Source organism: Neodiprion pinetum, chromosome 5 (genome assembly GCF_021155775.2).
Source record: "Neodiprion pinetum isolate iyNeoPine1 chromosome 5, iyNeoPine1.2, whole genome shotgun sequence".
In the NCBI taxonomy this organism is placed as follows: Eukaryota; Metazoa; Arthropoda; class Insecta; order Hymenoptera; family Diprionidae; genus Neodiprion; species Neodiprion pinetum.
Genome location: NC_060236.1, coordinates 9,737,838 through 9,759,135, shown reverse-complemented (window position 1 = coordinate 9,759,135; position 21,298 = coordinate 9,737,838). Strand labels below are relative to the sequence as shown.

At 38.8% G+C, this 21,298-nt stretch overlaps 1 protein-coding gene across 9 annotated transcripts in view; it reads left to right on the top strand.

The window, feature by feature from the left end:
* Window positions 1-21,298, top strand: part of milt (trafficking kinesin-binding protein milt) — a 98,348-nt gene that overhangs the window by 66,181 nt on the left and 10,869 nt on the right. Inside the window, exons 1-2 of one of the 9 annotated variants that reach the window (XM_046625156.2) lie at window positions 12,439-12,711; window positions 12,809-12,899. The exons of 4 other annotated variants lie outside the window; for them this stretch is intronic. Coding sequence is in view for 2 of the 5 variants with exons in the window: in XM_046625149.2 (XP_046481105.1) it covers window positions 5,587-6,064 (478 nt within the window). In the remaining 3 variants the exon portion in view is untranslated. Of the gene's footprint in view, window positions 1-5,249; window positions 6,065-12,438; window positions 12,712-12,808; window positions 12,900-17,393; window positions 17,774-21,298 lie in introns of those variants that run through there. 4 more of the 9 variants (XM_046625149.2, XM_046625155.2, XM_046625157.1 and 1 more) reach the window with 4 other exon arrangements.

Genomic DNA, 21,298 nt, shown 5'->3' with positions numbered 1-21,298 from the left:
TAAACGTAACAGCTGACGATTATGTGCAGTATAAATGCAGCCATAATACGCGTGACACCGTTCCTTGGGAAGCTGCGAAACGAAACCGTATATATTTCCATTACATTTACGCGATCGGTGTAACGTGTAATTTTTTGATCTAATTGTAGGTGGTAGATGATATCCTATATTATATATGCGATAACGGCACACTTCTTAGCGAATAATTACCTGGTATGAGAAACTGGACGGAGAAAGGAAAGAGGAGAAAATGGACAAAAATTTTAGAGAAAATAGTTGAAATTTTATTACACTATTTGCGGATGTTGTGTTGTGAAAAATATTAGAAGCCAAGATATTCCAAAGATTGAATATATTTTGTGGTCGAAATTGTCCCAGGTGATTTTTTTTTTCTATCAACATTTTTGTTCGTACTTGAGGCATAATTTAATATCTATGTAATCGAATTTTTTTGGTTCCAAAATATTACACTTTAAAATACATTTTATAATATTTTACTACTTTTCGTAAAATTGATACGGAATAATGATGCATTTATTTTTTTATTTGTTTGTCAATTTTTTAAAGCGCAATATATTTTATCGATCGGTCGTTATACGGTAAATTGTAAATTCTATGTGTACCCGACCACGTACGCCAACCGATTGTATTTTACCAACACGCAGTTCTTGGTGCAAATGTTTACCTCACAATCAGATAACACTGATTACCTACCGTCTGTTGTTTATCATTTGTCACGTATATCTGCAACGCGAGACGTTGCATGTCTATTTTATAGGCAATCGATTAACTCGAGTGCAACACAAAATTCCTGAAGAGCGATATCGATAACATGCGTATAAAATTGATTAATTGTACAAACGTTTGAAAGAGCGTTTTATTTAACTTTGGGAAATCAAGTTAAGATGAAATTGAGTGAACGAATCATTGTAACTTTTTTTTCTGACCAAAAGTTTGAACGTATAAAAAATTACATTCGTCCGAAAGTTCCTCCTCGTTGCAGAATAAATTCAATTTTCTTGTCTGGACGAGGATTATTTTTTTGATTCCGGTCAGAATTATCGATTCTCCTAAAAAAAAAAAAAAAAAAAAAAAAAAAAAAAAATAATATGTAGAATCATAATTTTCTAGTATTACAAAGCTTTCCGAATCTTTATTAGGCAATAAAATTCAACCTGAGATCCTTTAAAAAATGTTCTACATCACGGTGTTTTGCAATTTCAAGTTATTATTGCGCGAGCAAGAAATGTACTTTTAAAAATGATACATATTCGGTTACTCGTGTGCCGAAACAACGAATGTAGCCGCAAATTGATTCCTCACCTTTTTTTTTTTCACAGGTAGATAATTATACGTTCGTGGTATACGGTACTGTACCTTTACTATTCATTGTCTGTTGTAACCTGATACGGTCATTGTCGCAAAGAGGGTTTTGAATATCACAATAGAGGATCGATTGTAGATTATGCGTTTACTACAATTCGTCGCTCGATTTATCAAATTTATTACTCCGCTTTGTGTATTTCGAATTCTATATTCTGCGAGTTCAGGAGGGTGAAAATTTTGTTTACTTGAGAGAGAGAGAGAAAAAGAAACAAAAAAAAACGTAAATTTCTGTGCGTAGCACGGTGGTTTCCCTTTTTTTTTTTTTTTTTTATCACAAAATTGTGGCGTAGGTTCAAATTCCGTCGTTGTCACTGAAATGACGGGTTGATCTACTCTCGAATGAAGAAAAAATAACGATCGTCGAGGAAATTATCGTTTCTAATACGTACGTGAAACAGAAAATTATATTATGCTTATTCGTTCGTTCGTTTTCACTTATCGATGAAAATTTCTCATGCATCGAGATATTCAATTATCATTATAAATAGAAACGTCAAATCACAGACTCCGTGGTGGATTCAACTTTCGACTCACGATCGAAGGAACCGTCTAATTATGCCCGCATTATTTCGTTTTGGCAGTAATTTCGTTTAAATTGTAGTAAATCAGTTACGAATTTGAAATTATTCACAGTCTTACTGGCCCCGATTCATCGTAGAGAAAAATATACGTTTGTTAACATTATGCCAAACTTCCTGCTCTTTAATTGGTCTAACGAAGATCCGTAAGATTCAATTCCATGGAAAGCCTCCGAGGATGATGACTTTCACGGTCTATTAAAAAAAAAAAAAAAAAATTGTCAAAACAATCAAATCGATTCGAATATTCGTTGATGTACATGAATGATTTTTTTTTTTCTTTTTCTTTTTTCGTTCAATCATCGTTCACGCTTTTTCCTACATGTGCCATAAAAGTATTTCAAAATTATATCGCGTATCTGCATTATGGAATGACAAGTGAAAGTGCGTAAATTTGTTTTCAACCAAAAGACAAAATTTTGCCTCAGGCATCCGGCGCCTATGCAATAGTCGATCGGGTTACCGATTTTTTTTTTCTCTTCCAGGCAAAAAAGCGCTTTCAGGCAGTGTGTTAAAATTAGTATGAGATTTTTAACCACTTCCGGTGACGGTCTTTCCTTCAACTCTTGTTCAAAGCGTTAATCCTCGTGTGTCGAGGGAGGCGGTTAAGCGTAGTTCGCGATACTTGAAGAAGAAAAACAAACCAAAACTCTAAAAAACTAATCGACGTCGCGGTGTCTACACGTTATATGAATGAACTGGTCCATGTTCTATTTATTCTTCGTCGAAGAACATTTGTACAGCAACTACAAATCGCTTAGGGAATTTATTAACTTTGGGATGTGTAATTATGTCCGCGCAGTTTACGTTGTGAAAAAATATCGCAAGTTGAGTAAATATGTTTGAATTTAACTCTTAGGCTGCACGCCGGGGTCAAAATGACCCCGCGGCATGTTCACCGTAAATTACGTATGAAGAACATTAAAAATAATCTGATTTTATCCAAGATAAATAATGAAACATCGTTCTTTTTTATAAAAATTCAACTTCACCCACTCAAATAAATAACTTTTTTCATTGCACAGTATCTCCATATTTTTTATTTCTTTTTTCTTAAATATCTGTATCTTGAGAGTTACGTAATCAATGTTTAGTTCACAATATTGAAAATTCAGTGAGTTGTGATTTTTTTTATTAGAATGATCCATTTTCCGCTATTTTGATGTTTTATGTATATTTTTTTATTTTTATTTTTTTTTTTTTTTTAGATACTCTAAATTTCATTTTGCCAAAGATAACTGATTTGCGTCCAAATATATAATAGTTGAAAAGTATCCAAGAATGTTTTCAAATTACTCAAATCGATGTATTCGTTTCTACGCAATTCCAACGTTAATACAAAGGAACGCTAGGAGTGAAAACATTTTACAGATTTTCCAACCTTATGATTACTTTAATGAAGTTCATTTTTGCAAAATAATAGTTCCTCATAAAAACACCAACTTCAAAACTCGTAAACCTGCAGAATAGTTTTCTTCTAAACCTCGTGCATGCGAATTATCCAGCATAAAAATTGATGGCAGTCGCATTTTCTGCAAACGAACCATGTTTAAAAATTGCAGAAACTTTGTCATATCTTACCATTGCAATTGGTAATCATCGACCATCATTCGGGCGAAAGGCTTTCGGTATTACGATGAATGACTTTATCAGGCCATGCCGCACGTTTCTACGGTCAGCCTGGAAGCGGTGAAAGTTATTCTTTTCGAACGGACACCCTGCACAGCAGGTTGAACCTGCTGCTCCAATTCTGATGGTTAACCCCATGGGTATTTCTGCTCTAATTTTGCCGGGAATTGTCTCTGATCTCGGTTTAAGACTCGGAGAAAGGTATGGGAATTTTTTCAGTGAAAGTTCTCGAAACCTCACGCGTTTATCGCAGACCAACCGCCGTTGAATTCCTGCGGCCCTTTTGCTCTCTTCTGGTACACTCACTGCACTCTGTAGGAATTTCTTCTGTCGCTTTTACGCACAGAGAATGGTTCAAGTTAAACTTAGAACCGCGTCGTCCCGATTCTTCCCTTCCTTTTTACCCCCATTTACCGCGCTCTCGATCTTCGTTGCCTTCATTTTTTCGTTCACAAATCAGCTGCCAGCTATAATCTTAATTGGATCTACTTCTCGTTCAAAGTCCCTTCGAAACGGGATAAGATCGCTTTCTTTCACTTTCGAACGTCGGCACGTCTCATCTCTGTATAATAATAATTATTGAGGTTACGTGATGTACAATACTTTATATCGTCTTTATTTAAAGATATAACCAGTACAGTTTCGGTTGAATAATCGAGTATTTAATTATACTGCAAGTTTTGTGTGGATACAGGCTCGTGATTGCAAAGATCAAAGTTGAATCGCTTTTGATAACAAGATTTTACATTTTTACTGAAAAACATGCGAGCAGAAAGTAGGTTTAAGAATTGAACTAAACTTTTCGTATTTTTTTGCGCTAATATTCAAAAATAACGATTCGATCTCGGAAGTAATGATGATTGAAAAAAGTTTCAAATGTCATCCAAAAATCTTGTAGGTATATTTTAATCAATACGAGTTGAGAGGTTGTATTGAAAAATAATTGGAAACCGATCAGTCTACTTTGAAAACCGGAAATAAAATGACAAAAATGCATCAAGCGATTTTTAGAATCAGTTATACCGGGACAATCTCTTGAAAGTTGAAAATCAACCGCGCATGCGCGAGTTTTATCGGCTGTTCGCGCAGGATGGCCATCCCGAGTTTCAGCTGTCAAACTGTTTCTGCCGGCGATGTAGTTGATACGAATTTTCGAGGTTAGAATCTCCAATAATTGAGGTGGTGACTCGGAAAGTTTTCGGGAAGCATTTGTTATTGGATCGTAAAGTAGATTCTTCAAAAAACGGTCGGAACTTAATGCTCATGCTCTTTGAAAATTCAAACGTCCACATTTTGCGTAGGTTGGCCCGCCTGCATCGCAGACAAGAACATCGCTGCGGGAAGATTTCGCGGACCAATGAGATTGAATTATTTGGCGCATGCGCGGTTGATTTTCAAGTTTCAAGAGATTGTCCCGGTATATACCCAGACATAGGTACGGTGTAAAACGAAGGATACCCTCGAAACAGATCGTGACTTGCCGCAGGTCGCGTGTTACCCTCTCCTTACCTTTCCCTGTGTACATATATACGTTATATGTTTGGATGTACGGCAAGACTACGTGGTCGTAGACAATACCGATTTTTACCTTCACTTCCGGCTGCTCAATTAAAGCGCGGCGAAAAAGGAAAGACATTTAATTTACATCCTTAACAGGTGCCTGGCCTGAAAAAAGTTCGGTGAATATTCTTCAACGTGCAGCAGTGAACAAGAGATTTGTATCGTTAGTTACACGTCAACTACACGGTGTATCGATTAACATGATATTACATTGAAATTTTCTGATACGTTTCATATAACAAAACTGAAATGAAAAGTGTAAAGTGTGCAAAGAGGTAAAAGTGCAGAAACTGTGCGAACGGACGGAGATTTTGTTCCCCTGATTCTGAAAATCGTAGGCAAAGAGAATTTTTCGGAAATCAAGTTATTCCCGTAACCGTGCGCAGCGCCGAGTCCCGAGGGGGTGATTTCGCCCTGGGCTCAGGACTATGTCATGACCACCACAAATCCAGGCTCATCATTCAGCTTGAGAAGGGGAAAGACCACGGTACCGGAGAACCATGATTCCAGGAATTACGGACCCGGTTCGAAGAGCGTCTCTTCCCTCGGGACGACCTTCAACTCACTCGCCCTTGACGTGTCTTACGCTGCTCTCAGCAGCCGCTCGAGTCCACGACACTCGGCGAGGAGCTTGTCCAGCGTATGGGAAGTCCCCGAACCCGACGAAGTCGTGGAACGGGAAGACCCGGAACTGTGGGAGGACATCGGCGTCGTCGAGTACCTCGAGAGGCGGCTCGGCCCTCCCGACGAAAGCACCGCCGACGAGAGGGTCGAAGACCTCAGGCAGGTCCTCATCGAGACCGACCTCCACGAGGGTGACGGCGAGGCCTCGGACTTCCTTTTTCACGTCGCCAGGACCAAGCACGGGAAAATCTACATCCGAGTCATCAGGACTTTGCTGATGAATCGAGGTAAAGATGTTTTCAAATTGTGTCTTTTTTACGGAAAGCAGGTCGAGCGGTGACGATTACTGCCAAGTGTTCGATTCTGGGTTGTGTCATTTGGGGATTAATGGAAACAAAATCATGGAAATTTGTTTGTGAAATTAGGAATTTTGTTTCATTCGATTTTTTAAAGTGTTTTTGTTTCATCTCTTCTCCTTGTAACTTTTGATTCGAGATTGTGGACCCCATTCGTTTCCAAAATGGCGCTGACATTCGTCGCGACGATCGTCGTTCTGCCTTGACATCGAAAACGTGAAAATGATAACGTAACGCGGGATATGCTCTGATTTTAATTATTTGTAGACAAGTATGACTTTGCCACCGTATCTTCAAGGCCCACGTGTAAGTCGGGGGATTGCAACTCCTTATCGTTTAACGCTGAACTTTGATAGTCGAATACTTCTTTGGTTACTTACATATTCCATGAAAAATGTAAGGTTATTCTGACTACCTTGCGAGATTGCGTGTATATAATGACATATGAGAGCGGTCAATGGGCTCAAAAACATGTTACGTAATCTTGAAATTATTGTAGATACTCGGTAGATTGATATATATAAAGATCGTTCAGGATATTCTGTTCTCTCACGTAAACAGTTGAAAAATTATGCTGGCAATACTCGTCATAGATTTTTTAGAATCTAAAAATGAAAACAAAATAATTCGTATGCACGTGGCATCAATATTAAAAGATGATTATGATTTATTGCAAAAAGCAAAGTACAGAATTTGACGTTTTGAATAACTTAACGAAGTTTTAACAAATCGATGAATCATTTTGCGAACAAATTTTTACATACGTGTAACAATATTCAAACGCTAAATAATAGAGAGTTAACAATGGATGGTTTACGTAATTGAACGGTTGAAAAATGAAATTAGATGTCGACAAAAACTGCAAATAACATTCTGAGTGATGAGACTGCGATTATTCGTTGAATTATTTTCGATCTAACAACAAGTAGGATTCGGATTAATAATCTGCCGAGTACAAGGCATGGGGCAATTATAACTGTGAATTTCACAATTACCACGAGCCTTTTATCCTGTGTACATTTTTTTTTGTATACTTCTGTTTGAATTATAATACCGACAGAGTTTTAGCGTTATTTTAGTTCTCCTCCGTGACTACGCGACGCCACATGCCCGCAGGTATATATACATACACATAGGTATGTATAATATCAACATTAATTATGACGTCAAAGCGTTAAAATGTGTGTTTGAATTCTGTATACAATACCTACGTATACTAAAATATTGATCCCGTTTTACGTAATAATTATATTCATCACGCTCTCTGAGCATCGTCTATGTATAATGTACATATATACCTTTAAAAGAATTCACCTTGTAATATCGCGGGTTTCATACTTTTCAATTCAAAACCATCCACAGACTCTATTTACTGTTGATAAGAATTGCCACATTTGAACATGAAACTGTTGAATGTATTAATGAAAAATTATTGTTGAAGAGATTAGATTTCTCGTTATCAACGATTTTTATGTATTATACATACTTATCTGTATTTATTTTCTACGTCTATGCTTATCTTAAAGCCAGTATCATGACACTTTAATAGATGTACGATACATACGTATACGTTGAATAGCTGTAGAAAGCGATTTCGCAGTGTTTGTGAAAAGCTTGCGTGCCAATGTAGGCCACTGAAATCAATTCAATTAGCCTGTAAAGTTGCGGAAAACGAAAGAAAAAGATGTAACGAACGAAATTGAATAAACTTTTAAGTAGCCATGCTAGTCAAATAACGAAAACTGCACATACTCAACTAAACTAATCACGCTAGTATTGGGATTATTTTTTTTTTCTCATCATGAAGTTCGACTACTTTGCTTATAATCGATAAAAGAGTAAACATTTTTTAACTCTGAAAATCTGATCAAATATACGTGTTGATTACAATCAGTAGTTGAATTTAAAAAAAGAATAAAGACAACATTTAGAAGTTTCAATATTATAAAGTTTCTACAAGATTTAAACTCTAAGAAAAATAAATACTTGCCAGGTATGTCTTGATGAACGTCTTCATCGGCGTCCACTAATTGATCGAAAATTGGCTTGATGAACGTCTTCATCGGCGTCCACTAATTGATCGAAAATTGAAAAAAATTACATTAAAGCGTATACTAAAAGTAAATCCAACAAGGTTAAAAACCGAGTCCAATTGTCCTATCGTATAATACATAAAAATACCTAGCAGAATGAATTGCGCCAGCTTTGCTAAAAGTGTAATTACGTGTTTCAAGAAAGAAAAATGTTGATGCGGAACGAAAAGATGACGGCGAAAAACTTGAGAGTAAAATAAATGCCTTTACGTGTTACATTGTATCCAACAAACGTAGAAACAGATTTATTCCAAGACGAGGTATCGTCGATTCCGTTGAATCTTTATAGGCGTGAAATTAGTCGCGTACGGCGGAAATTCCTCGGCGTTGTTCACTTTTTTATCGATACGTTTTTCTTCGATTCCTTCCAGCCTCCCGTATTCTTCTGTTTCCTCGCAGTCTTTTATCAAGAAAGCAAACAGAAGCCATAAACCGTTTACTTCACGTCCGCGTCGTCGCATAAATACCAACTAAATTCTCTCCGTAAACTGTGTAAAAAAAAAAAAAAGAAAAAAGTTGGCTACAAGCAATTACTAGGACAGCCAAGTTCAGTGTATCGATAAAAATGTCGGGCAGTGAAATTATGACCGACCAACGACAATTGGTTGACGTGCAGAACGGATCGGGCGACGTCTCCGTGAGGTTAGAATTAACCGGGGAGCCGGGAGCCGCGGCTCCGTGTCTCCAGCTGCCGTTTAACCCCGCAGACCACGATCTCAGCCCCGGATTCAGGCTGACAAAGTTCGGCGACATACGTGGCAAGGGAATGAAACCGAGTCGCGACGAGCTGCGCCCTTTGTTGACGGCCTTCGCGCCATGCGGCGAAGAACCGGCGGTGACGCAGCTCGACCGGTTGGGCCTGAGTCTCCTTGAGTCGAGCAACATGCTATGCCCGGTGGTCGAGGACCCCTACTTGATGGGCAGGATCGCCTGCGCGAGCGTCCTCAGCGGAATCTATTCCCTGGGCGTCGCCGACTGCGCGACGATTCGCATGACGATCGGGGTCTCGAACAGATTGGAGGACAAGGAGCGCGAAGTCGTCGTGCCGATGATCATCCGAGGATTCAGGGACGCCGCTCAGGCGGCGGAGACCCTCGTCCAGGGCGCAACGGTCGTCTCGAATCCCTGGTGCCTCGTCGGCGGGACAGCCGCAGCTGTGTGCTCTCACCACGAACTAGTTCCACCCGATGGCGCCACCGTCGGCGACGTGATGGTGTTGACGAAACCCCTTGGAACGATGGCAGCCGTGATCGTAGCCCACTGGATGGAGCTGCCGGAGCGGAGGAGCCGGCTTCTTCTCACCATCACCGAGGAGGACGCCGTCAGGGCGCATCGTAGGGCCGTCGACTCGATGGCGAGGAGCAACCGTGTGGCGGCCATTTTGATGCGGAAGTACAACGCTCACGCCGCGTGCGATGTTTCCGCGTATGGGATCCTCGGGCATGCCGAAGTCCTCGCCAAGAAGCAGAGCAACCCTGTCAGCTTTGTTATTCATAACATGCCCGTTATCGCAAAGATGAGCACCACATCCAAGCTCACCGGGAACGCCATGCCACTTCTTCAGGGACTCATGCCCGAGATTTCTGGCGGGCTTCTTGTCGTTCTGCCCAGGGAACAGGCTGCTGCCTATTGCAAGGCACTGGAGAAGACGGAACAGCGGCAGGCTTGGATTATTGGAATTGTTGAATCCGGCGGTAGGACCGCAAGAGTCATCGATAGACCCAGGGTCATCGAAGTCCCAGCTAAGGAAACTGGGGCACTTTGGTAATCGGACGATTTTCATCTTTCTCGTCGCTCGGACAAACCGGAATTGGGTTTGTTTGGTTAATACGTAGTTTTCGCACAGAATCTTGCTTCGTCGATTTTTTTACGAGTGAGTAGTTTTTATCGCGTTAATTTGGAAACGTTAAACATTTATGTGGATTTGGAACATTGCAATTTTTAAATTCGTTCCATTCGTTTAAAATTTTCAGTTACGTGTCAATTATTGGTAAACATAATTCTTGTCAGATGTCAACACCTATTTCGATGAGATTTATTTCGAAAATTTAGATTACATAGAACAGATTCTCGGCCCTGATGGTCTACTGTTCTGAAAAAAGTCATTATGGTAACAAGCGTTGAAAATTAGAACTATTTCCTATTATTGTTGCTAAAAAAGTAAGATAATAAATACCTCGGATACGTGATTTTCAGGGAAATTTATTTCATGCTGTCTGTCATTTAGATAAATAGATATGGAAAATTGAAAGTGCGACGCTCGATAAATTTAAAACTAATAATAAGTATAATAATAAGATTATTAAATTTGAGCAGCTCATTACTTGATTATTAAATTTCGTTGCTAGATTAGGCGTTGAATAATTCGAACTGATCGGTAGCTTGGTCACCTATATAAATCCATTTCACAATGACTTATCCTTACAGAGATCAACCGTTTTATCTTCCTAGTATTATTAAACCGTGCATGCGTCAGTATGCTATTCGATTCAAGTCGTTAGTCACATACCAACTTTACGTAAGCCTTTATACTGAAATATTATTCATGCTAAAAATTCCAACAATGCAAATCAATACAGCCCAATGACGTTACTGCAACTCCACAATTTATAACATGGGCCGATTAGAATATATTGTTATCGATACTTAGAATCGTCTCGATAGTTGTCGAGGAGTCAATTCGTCGGTGGAAAGTTGCAGGGAGAGAAGTTGTCAGTGAGAAAAAGTTGAACATAAATGTGGCAAAAACTGGTCCATCCGCATTACACGAGTTACAATTTCTCTCGTTGCAATTCTCGATAGCGGCGAGAGTGCATTCCATAACCTTATAAAATTACCCATTGCATCCAGGTGAAAACCTGCAGTGGTAATTAAGGTTACATGTCGTACATCATCCGTAAGTTGAATATGTTAATTTGACATTTTATATATTCAGTTCAATAATTTCACAGTATGTTAACTTTTACTCGGAGTTGTGATATTGTATTATTTTTTCTTATACCGTACGTGGTGCCGGAGAATGTACTTATCGTAAGGGTAGAGTTATAATACATTCTTGCAAAAACTGAGCAATAGCAATTATCGATTCCTTGACAAGTGCAGTAATTGTATTTTCGTATTTTTAGATACCAAATAAAGTTGTAGGGATTTTATTATAAGAAAACTGTTGAAAATAATCTCAAATTTAAGCAACTATCACTGTGAACTTTGTAAGTTGATGAAAAAATTGTATTGAAAGTATTGAAAGACAATAAATAAAAATTGGATAATATTTCATCTCATATTTTTACATGCAAATTTTTCTTCTTAAGCCTTGTATTGTATTTTTCTTTGCGAACCAACGTAATGCTTTCATTGTATGCATTCGGTGTAAATAAGATAATGATTGCAAAGCCAAGGAACGTCACAAATTAACTTTATATCTCGCATTGATAATGCTATAGACAACAAATGCAAGTATTGATAATATAAGCAATTCCATAAACTTTGCTCATGATGTTCAATTAACAATATTGAACACCCTTTCACCTTATCAGATATTTTATTTTTTAACTTTCCCAAACCATATACTTGCATCAGAAATCACCGAACTTCATCTGAACTTCCACGCTGAACCGAAATTAATTGTGTTAAATATAATGTTTTTGTTTTTGAATCTATCAGTGATATGCTGTGTCCGGTTTCTAGTGTTGATGAGGCGTATCTAGTGTTTTTTTTTTACACGACGATAATGCTCCGTGGTAACTTTTTACCGTACACAATCAGACTTTTCATCGTTTATAGTTGGTCACCTTGCAATTCCTCACGCAAGTATACAAAGGATATTGTAACTCGAAAAACAATCGACAGAAACTGATGACAATGATCGTTGACTGAAAAATTTAAAGACAGCCACCCCTAGGCAAATTTTCGTGACGAATACTCGATGGTTAGTGGACGTGGCGCCTTAAGAAGCCGTGTTGGCGATCAAATAGCTTCTTTATCGGCAGGATCGATTCAACACGTAATCCCATAAGCACAAAAAACCCCAATTAGAGTAACCATCTGCAACGGTCTTCAATCAACGAAGTGACGAAGAGAGTTCATCAACGTTTTCCAGGGTTCGTTTGAATTCCCCCCGTGCTTCGACGAGTCCGACGACTAGCGCCGTAGACAAGTAAACGGCGTATTTGGTGAATTACGGAAAGAGAAACATGGCCGATTGATCTGCGCGTAGTTCGTGTCGCAGGAAGAACGCGCTCTCGCTCTCGCCTTAGTTCGCATCGACGTGCCCACGTCTGTTCGCAGCGATGAGTCACAGCGTAAAGTCGCACTGACTGTCTCGCATTCTCGACAACAATAAATTACGATGAGTGTTGTGAAGTGTCTAAGCCGCAGCTCGTTCTCACCTTCGATTTCACCCGACGGAACTTTCATCCCGATTCCGGCTGCTGTATCTGCTTCCCCGCCAGTGGCGGATGCTCGAGCTATCCGCTAATCTACGCCGTGAGTGTCGCGTGTCTGTGCCTGTTTGCGTGGTTCGTGTTTGTGCCTGTCGTCTGTTTTACGCTGTTTTCTTAATCGGTTAAATTCAATGTTTTAGTCACGTTGCCGCATCTCCGTATCTCGCATCAGGTATCCCGTCGATCAAACTACGACTCGCCTTAACCCCGGGTGAGATAATGTGTTGAATGGTAAATATCCCGCTTTTTTCTTCCTTACTCTCTCACTTATCGTTAGTCCGTCATTCTTACCAACGCGCTCTGTCGATCATTGGTCACGTCAATCGTAAGGTGCGATTCGGCTCTTGAGCAGCGAGGTGAGACGGCGAAATTACGCGACGTTTAACCTCGCGCTACAATTTGAATGGGGCACGTGCTGCGATTGGTCCTCGGCAAGGGCGTCTGCTGCTGCGTTTCTTTTCCTAGAGCCGGTTAACGGATGAATAATACAACGCCGTGCACAAAGTACGGAGCTAAAACTCTCCATTAGTCGTCTGTGCGGTACAGTCGCGATTACGTAACTCCGATCCGCGTTGATATTTCCTTTCCGTTTAATGTTCTCCGTGTGTTTTAATCCTCGATTCCGCGATCCTCTTCGTATTTTGAAGCGTTGACCTAATCCTCTGGTCGAATATTATTCGGACTATAAGCCGCCCGCTCAGTAATTGATCGCGGGGCTTCCCCAGCTCATCCGACTTGTTTATTCAACGATTGATTATTATTCGACGCCCGTTGCAGATTCTGTTTTCATCATCTTCACCTTTTTCTTCTTTTATTATCCTGCCGCATTCGATTATTCATACATACTACGAAAACGCCGCAGAGGCCGTCGGCCAGCGGAAAAGTTTGTGTTATCGCTCTATCAAATCTAATAAGTAGTAATTACTAACAGTATTACGAAGCCTGCGAACGGCGCGTTCGAAGTTCGAAAACCCTTCCGACAACGACCACCAATAGGAGAATAGACCTTGTTTGCTAGTCGGGGGTTTTAAAATAACTTGCGAGTCAAGAAGGCTGAAAATCTGCGGGAAATTTGAAATTTGTTCTTGGGTATGATTTTCGTTCTTAGGTACTTTATTTCTTCACTGCATCTCTGCGTGTAACAAGTCTTCTGCATCGCGGTCTGCTACCCTGCTATCCGACGGCTTATGCAACATTTCCCAACTTTACCCTTTCGGAAAATCAATATGCACACCTTTAGGTCAACCCGGTCTTGCATGTTTACATATAGGGTGTTGATAGGTGTGAAGGAAAGGTAATTGGAATCTAATATCGTCCATTAGTTACACCGTCGTCTAATTTCAACCTCGATTTTTACTTGCGGACTTTTTTAGCTTGCAATTAATTTGTAACGAATTGAATATGTAAGTTAGATGAATAATATAAAATGATTCGGTTCCTGACGCGAGAATTGTACAAACTCTGAAATATTAACTGCATGGAAATTTGATTACTAATAAAAATTTACACGAAGCTCCTCAGTAAGAATTTGAATATTTCAGAGTTTGTATAATTCCCGAGTCAAAACACCCAACAACTATTATTTATGATCCGTGTTCGAAGAGTATTCCTGTAAAAAATCTATCCAACTCAATTATATAATTTACTTAAACGTAGGTAGTATAAAATATAAAAATGCGTTACAAGTCAATTTCAAGCTGAAAATGTCCCAAAGTTAAAATTGAGGTTGAAATCCGACGCACATACATATTTATGAAAATTCAACTGTAGCGATGAAAATATTTATTTTAAAATGTTTTCATCCGAGGTATGATTTAATTTCTGAAAAATTGACTTCCAAATTTTATACGAGTGTGTAGCAGAATCAACGAAATACAAACGATGCGGTGGAGAACATGAGAAAAAGATTTAGTATGTACGTACGCAAATTGATTATATTATATAATAAATAATTTCTTCGAGATTGATTCCGCCTGAAAATATCCATCAAGCTGAAGGTTGTACCGTTATTGTAACGATGCATCTTTGGGAATAAGTCGTTATTTCGCAACTTTAGGATTACCTGAAATTTATCAAACCGTTAAAAAACTCAGATTTTGTAAATTGAATTTCTCCAGTTACTCCATACGTGCGAAATAGTAATTTTTTGTTTCAACGTTTCGATACGTTAACGTTACTAACTTCAGCCTCGCGAATATCCTCCATCGATCACGAAGATAAATTATACTAATCATGTAAACAAAATATTTTTTCGCGACGGACAACCTTAACCTACTTATTTCGAACTAATTGTAAATCCACGACTACTACGACAATCGTGTGTACATGGAACGATTCGCGTTGAAGATGCAATTATAAGCTACGGTGGTTTATCATTATAATCTTATCGTTCGTTTAGTTAGGAATTGGTTAGCCTTGATTATAACCGATTAAGCACTGTACAACATCGATTTCCTTCAATTCGTTACGATAATCGGCTCGATCAAAGTCTTGAGGTGCTGCAGCCGTAACACCGAGTAAGCGGATTAGCACCGAAGAGGAACGCTTTTTTTTTGTGTAACTTTTTCTTACGGCTGCCTACGTCCCACACAATTATTCAGTAGTGAAAAAAAATGGCAGCGGCTTAAAGGCACTGTTGCGAAATTTCTTTTTCTCCGTTTATCAAACTCAAAAGATGCAAATTTTTCACCCTTTATTGCAGTCTTTTTTTTTTCTTCTTTCTTGTACACGACGATCAAGGATAAAATTATTTGGAAATCGTACGAGTTTTGTACACCGTATATTCAAATTAATGAAAAAATCTTTTGCGAACTGGAAGAATTGCGTGCAAGCATAGATAGAAATAGATTTTACGTTATATACGGGTTATTTGCACCTTATCTCGCAAAGTATCGGCCGTGTCTTATCTTTATATTTCTAAGACACTGGAAGCAAACGAAGCGAGTTACTTCGATACGTTTGTCAACTGAATCACATCGGACGTTGTGCTTTTTGTTTTCCTATATATTATTACCGAGTAATTGACCTTGTAGATGTTGTTGGTAACCCAAAAAAACACTTGCATTCAGACACGTACGAGACACTCGAGTCGATCATTCACTAAAAATTATGCTAAACTACCGATCGCGTGCCGGTGCATCTAGAAATCGTAAAAAGTTTCATGATACATGATCGTACTTCAAACAATGACTACACGTTATGTACGTAATTCGATCTTCTGCACGTACGCCAAACTCGGTTCATTATGATGACTCTAATATATCATTGTACAATGCGCGTGATAAAAAATTTGCGCAGCTTTTTTTTTCTTCAGAATTTCGTTGATGTATCGAATTCAACCTTTGAGTCAAGCATTATTGCGGTGAATCAATTTTTGTAACAAGATGGTTTTTTGGGGTCGCTGATTACAAATCTGAAATGAAATTTCAAAAACTAAAGATGCCGGACAAAAAGTTGAAATTTGATCCAATACGGGCCAACGACTGTATACCGAGTTTTCAAAATCTGATTACAGATTCGTAATCAGTGATCCCAAAAATCTCCTGGGCAGATTTTTTTCTCCGGATTCGATCAAATTTGAAATTATAGTCTGCCAAATTGGATCCGCCATCTTGAATTTTTTAAATTCGATCTCAGATTCGTTATCAGTGTCCCAGTTGACACTATCAAAAATAACAAAAAACCGCACAGAATTACGTTGAAAAGTTATCTGAATATACAAAAAAAAATGGATATAAAATTGGCGGTAAGAATATTTACAAACTATGACTCAAAGGATTAAACACTGAAAAGCCGAACAAAGTCCGAGCCGAGAGATGATTGGTGAAAGGTTTTCAATTCGATCTGAGTCTTGTTCCCGTTTATTTGCGATGTATAATGTAACAAATCGACATAAATATAGAATTTAGATAAGATAATCCAACTGGGTAAGTTTGCGGGGGGGGGGGGGGGGGGAGGACATCCAAGCTATCGGCGCGTATATATCGGTAGGCGAGTTTCTTTTTTCCAGACCGTTATGGCCACCGAAGAGAGAAACGCGGACAAAGTGTCTCCGGGTTGCTCATGGCCCGGAGAATCATCCCTCTGTACGAGAAAGTTGCGTAGAAATTTTAACGTTCGTGATTATACAGTGTCCGAATGATGATGCGGATTAATAATATTGCAGTGCGGGGTGCAATGCGAAAAAAGGATGAAAGGATAGTCGATTGATGCAATATGGAGGAACGCGTGTCAGTAACTATGACGAATGTTATTGGTCAATTAAGGAGGTTCACCACCCGCGAAATGCTTCATACGATCGGTTCGAAAGACAAATGAAATCGATTCTTCGAACAACGAGTCGATATTTTTTGTAACCGATCGATTCGATGGGCTGGTGAGAAAGAAAAAGAAACGAATTGTTGAAAATGTGGTGATAAGATTGTCGAAAAAATTACAGCAAGTATCGGTATTATAATAAATCAACCGCGAAAGTTAGAAATAATGTGATGGAACTTGTGTCGGTGTTACGAAACTGATTGGATCACTTACCTCGCCAAACAGCCACCCTGAAATCACTTTACATCGTTGAAACTGTAATCAACGAGAGTTTAACTTGAGAATAATTGCGTCAATTTCACCGACGGTGTGGAACCTCCTTACAAGCACGTCCATAAATTGGATAAGAAATATGAATAAATAAACAATGATGCGATACATGGAATACGGTAATTATTGTCACGGCAGTTTCTGGCCGAGGCATCGGCCGGGTGCCGGAAACGAGGAGGGGGACCTCCTCCAGGGTACGCTGGATCAGTCGGCGGTGGGGGAAGACGCGGACATCCTCGAGGAGTGCTGCAGCATCCACGAGGACAGCCGCGAGGACGAGGATCCCTACGAGTACGATGAGGAGATTCCGCGAGTATTGCCAGCCGGCGTCGGGACGTCGGGACGGCCGTCGTCTAGCCACGAGCTGCTTCTCATCGATAACGGGATACGCCTTCAGGGGGACGACGACTATCCGAAGTCTTCGAGTACCCGGTGTTGGGGATGCGAAGGGTGCAGCGGCGGCACTCCCCTTTTTCTCCTGGCTTCGCCTGCCGAGGCTCCCTGCACCTGCCAGTCTTGTCAGTAGCCGATTAACGACGATCAATGTTCATAGGGATCGGTGCTTTGCGATTAGTCGATTAATCGCTTCGTCGAGCAATCGATTGATCGCTTTTCGAAATAATCGATTAATCGACGATTTCGATAGGGATCGAAAAACCGATGAATCGAAATCGTCGATTAATCGTGCTTTTCGATTGATCGCTTTTCCTATTGATCGATTAATCGACGATTTCGATTCATCGGTTTTTCGATTCCTATCGAAATCGTCGATTAATCGTGACTTTCGATTGATCGCTTTTCCAAATAATCGATTAAACGACGATTTCGATAGGAATCGAAAAAACGGTGAATGGAAATCGTCGATTAATCGTTGCTTTTCGATTGATCGCTTTTCCAATTGATCGATTAATCGACGATTTCGATGGAAATCGAAAAAACTATCATTCGAAATCGTTGATTAGTCGATTAATTGGAGAAACGATTAACCGAAATTGTTGATGAATCGAAAAATCGCACGGTACGAACAGAAATACAGGATGGCGACGATAGGGGAAAAACTGGGAAAAGTGGGAATAGTCAGGGAATTATGATGAATCTCGGAGAAAAACGTATTTTTTTTTTTTTCTTTTTTTAACAAATTTTATTCAAACTTCAACTATGCTTCGTAAATTCAGTCCAGTTAGCATTCGAAAATTGTATTGTTCAATTTTCAATTATTTTTGTCAAACGAAGCTGTATAGCGCACCGAGAGACATTTTTAGTTCCGGTTACCGCTCAGTCCTTAACTATTTTCATTTTTTACCACAATCGAAAAATATATAGTTCTAGATAGAAAATGAAAATTAGTTTTCTAGCTGTTACCGGAAAGTCTATTATCCGTTACTATTCATTCTCGTTACGATTTTCTTGCAACTGTTGCGAAAATTTAACGCTCGTGCAACGATAAATTGACGTTAAAGCTTTATTTAACTAAAAAAGTAGAGTAAACCTCAGAAACTGATTTTGCGTTGCGATTGCCAAAAAAGGATCGACGATAGCGCAAAATTGTTACGCGTACCTTGTATTTCGTAATTCCAACGATATTGAAACAGTTTTTTTTTTAACGATACCTGTTTCACCGAATTTTTCTAGTTACTGTAACAAATGAAATTTTTCTCAGCGTGTGTTTTTGAATCCAAATTTATACATTCAAGATACACAATTTCTGGAACCTTTGGTCATTATGGCCACCCGACATTATTTAACTTTTGCCGAAAAAGATCGGTGAATTTTGAATTTTTTGACAAGAATAGTCGGAGAATTTTATTTGAGCAAAAATTGTCGCCATCCTGGTTTCATTTTGCGCGGACAATAAGGATTGAGAGAAGTCAAGTTGGCCACTCTTTCGCGTTTGCAGATTTCTAAGTCGATTTTGCATAGCTGCGATGACGGCTAGTGTTATACTTATTTTCAATTTTGGAATTTAACTAATGGCTTATAATCGTTCGAGCTTTTACACGCGTTTTTTTTTTTTTTTTTTACCTTTCACGATTTTTGATGTTGCTCGTTATATCTGAAACAAAAAAGAATCAGGTGTTTTCAGGTTCAATACGCTTGTATAGTTATTATCGTTGTAACTGAAATCTCTAATTTCGTCACGGTACAATTTTCTTTCGATAGGTTTTTCGTAATGTTATCGTGTGTTTTTCACCCGTCTGTAATTTGTAACCCGCAGAATGTAGTTGGGACATGAATCGTTCCAATTCCTGCAAAAACTGCAACGTGTCAGAATCAAATGTCGTTTGCAAATTACGCGTTGAATAAATTTATTTCAGGTAAAACGAGTCCAAAGTCGAGGAATTATAGACCATTTTTCGAATTTCAAAGCTTAAAATAAAGCTGAAACCACACTATCGTTCAGTCGTAAAAATATCGGTTATTTGCATAGTTTCCCGCATCGATAACAGCTGTCCAAAGTTGACTTGAAAAATCAAGCTCGAAAAAGAGTGTAACCGTCTCTATAAAAAAGCTTCACAGACCACACCGCGCGTGTTGCTCGAATCGAAACAATATTAGAATTTAAATTTTTGATTTTTAATCTGTCATTACCAGTAATTTCGACGATTTTCTTTTTTTACATAAGGATCGAGGTGTTATTAAAAATTAACAACTAAACAAGTTGCACGTTGTATATTATCGTGTCTAAAAGAAAACCAAGACGTGATTTCGTTTATTATTATTTAACAATTTTTTTTCCCCAAAATCTATAATAACACAAGATAGTCTCGAAACAACCGATGTAAGTGATTTGGGACAGGGATAAAAATCAAGAACATTGTCCTGGCGTGAATTCGTACTACCTATTTACTGCCGAAAGGTTTTTCTTACAGTGACGAGGCGACTATTGCCGATCATCTTAAAAAACATCACGTTTTCATCCTGATAAAGTTTATGTTCTTGTGTAAATAACAATGTGCAATTTTTGTTGTTTCCTCGTCTTATTTTTACACAGTCAGGGGCTAGTGAGAAGTTCAAATTCATGTAGAGAACGCGCGCGGTGTTGACGAAGGCTTGCAATTTGAGGAGGAAAAATATTTGCATAATGCAAATCGAATCGCATGTGCGAATTATTGCAAGGTATCGTATATACACCCTCTGAAACACGATGCCATTAACTTTTTCTAATAATTTTTTTCCGTTGCTTCTTTTCCAACTGTTTAATAATCGACGCACATCCGTTGAATTTATTACGCTGCTTATGTCGCAAAAACACGTATAATATGTACAGATATACATCGTACAATGTACCCGTATGCGCTTTTGCAAGGCGTAAGATCTGGATTTGCCATGTCTTGCCGTATTTTATCGTTTAGCATGCGAATGTTGCACCACGATTGTTATTCACGCATTTGCACCCCACACCTGAAACTGTTTTAGGTATTTCAAATTCTAGAGGATCGATACCTGTGAGTTCAATTTGAGACAGTAAAAAAGTACTTCAGATTCGCTTATAAAATTTTGATACTTACTTCAGACTGGCGAAGGAAACGAGAGATAGATCAAGCTTTTTTTTTTCAAATACATTTTGCTGAAAGAGGATCTATGTACATTTATTCATATATTCCACGTGGGTATGAATGTCATCAACGATCGATGAGCAAAATAATAAATTTCAGCAAAACTTGAATCCTCATTCATCTCCAGGCTGAATATTTTTCGATAGCGTGAAAAATTGAATTTTCTGAAAGATAACTTCTATCAAAGTTGATACTCGGATCCTCTTGAATACAAGAATCGCGTGAAATCTACACAACAAACAAAATCACGGTATACGAGTATAATACACGACGATAAGTTGATAATAGTTCAAAGACGTCTCCGGTTCTCGGAGATAGCGCTTAGCTCTACTAATAATAATATTGTATAAGACAATTGGAATCCCATTTTTATTTCACAATCATTCAAACGGTAGAGAAATGATTAAACTTTTTTTTTTCTACTCTCCCACGGAATCAACGTAAGCAAAAGTGAATCTATGCAACTAGTCTTTTAACCTCGAATGC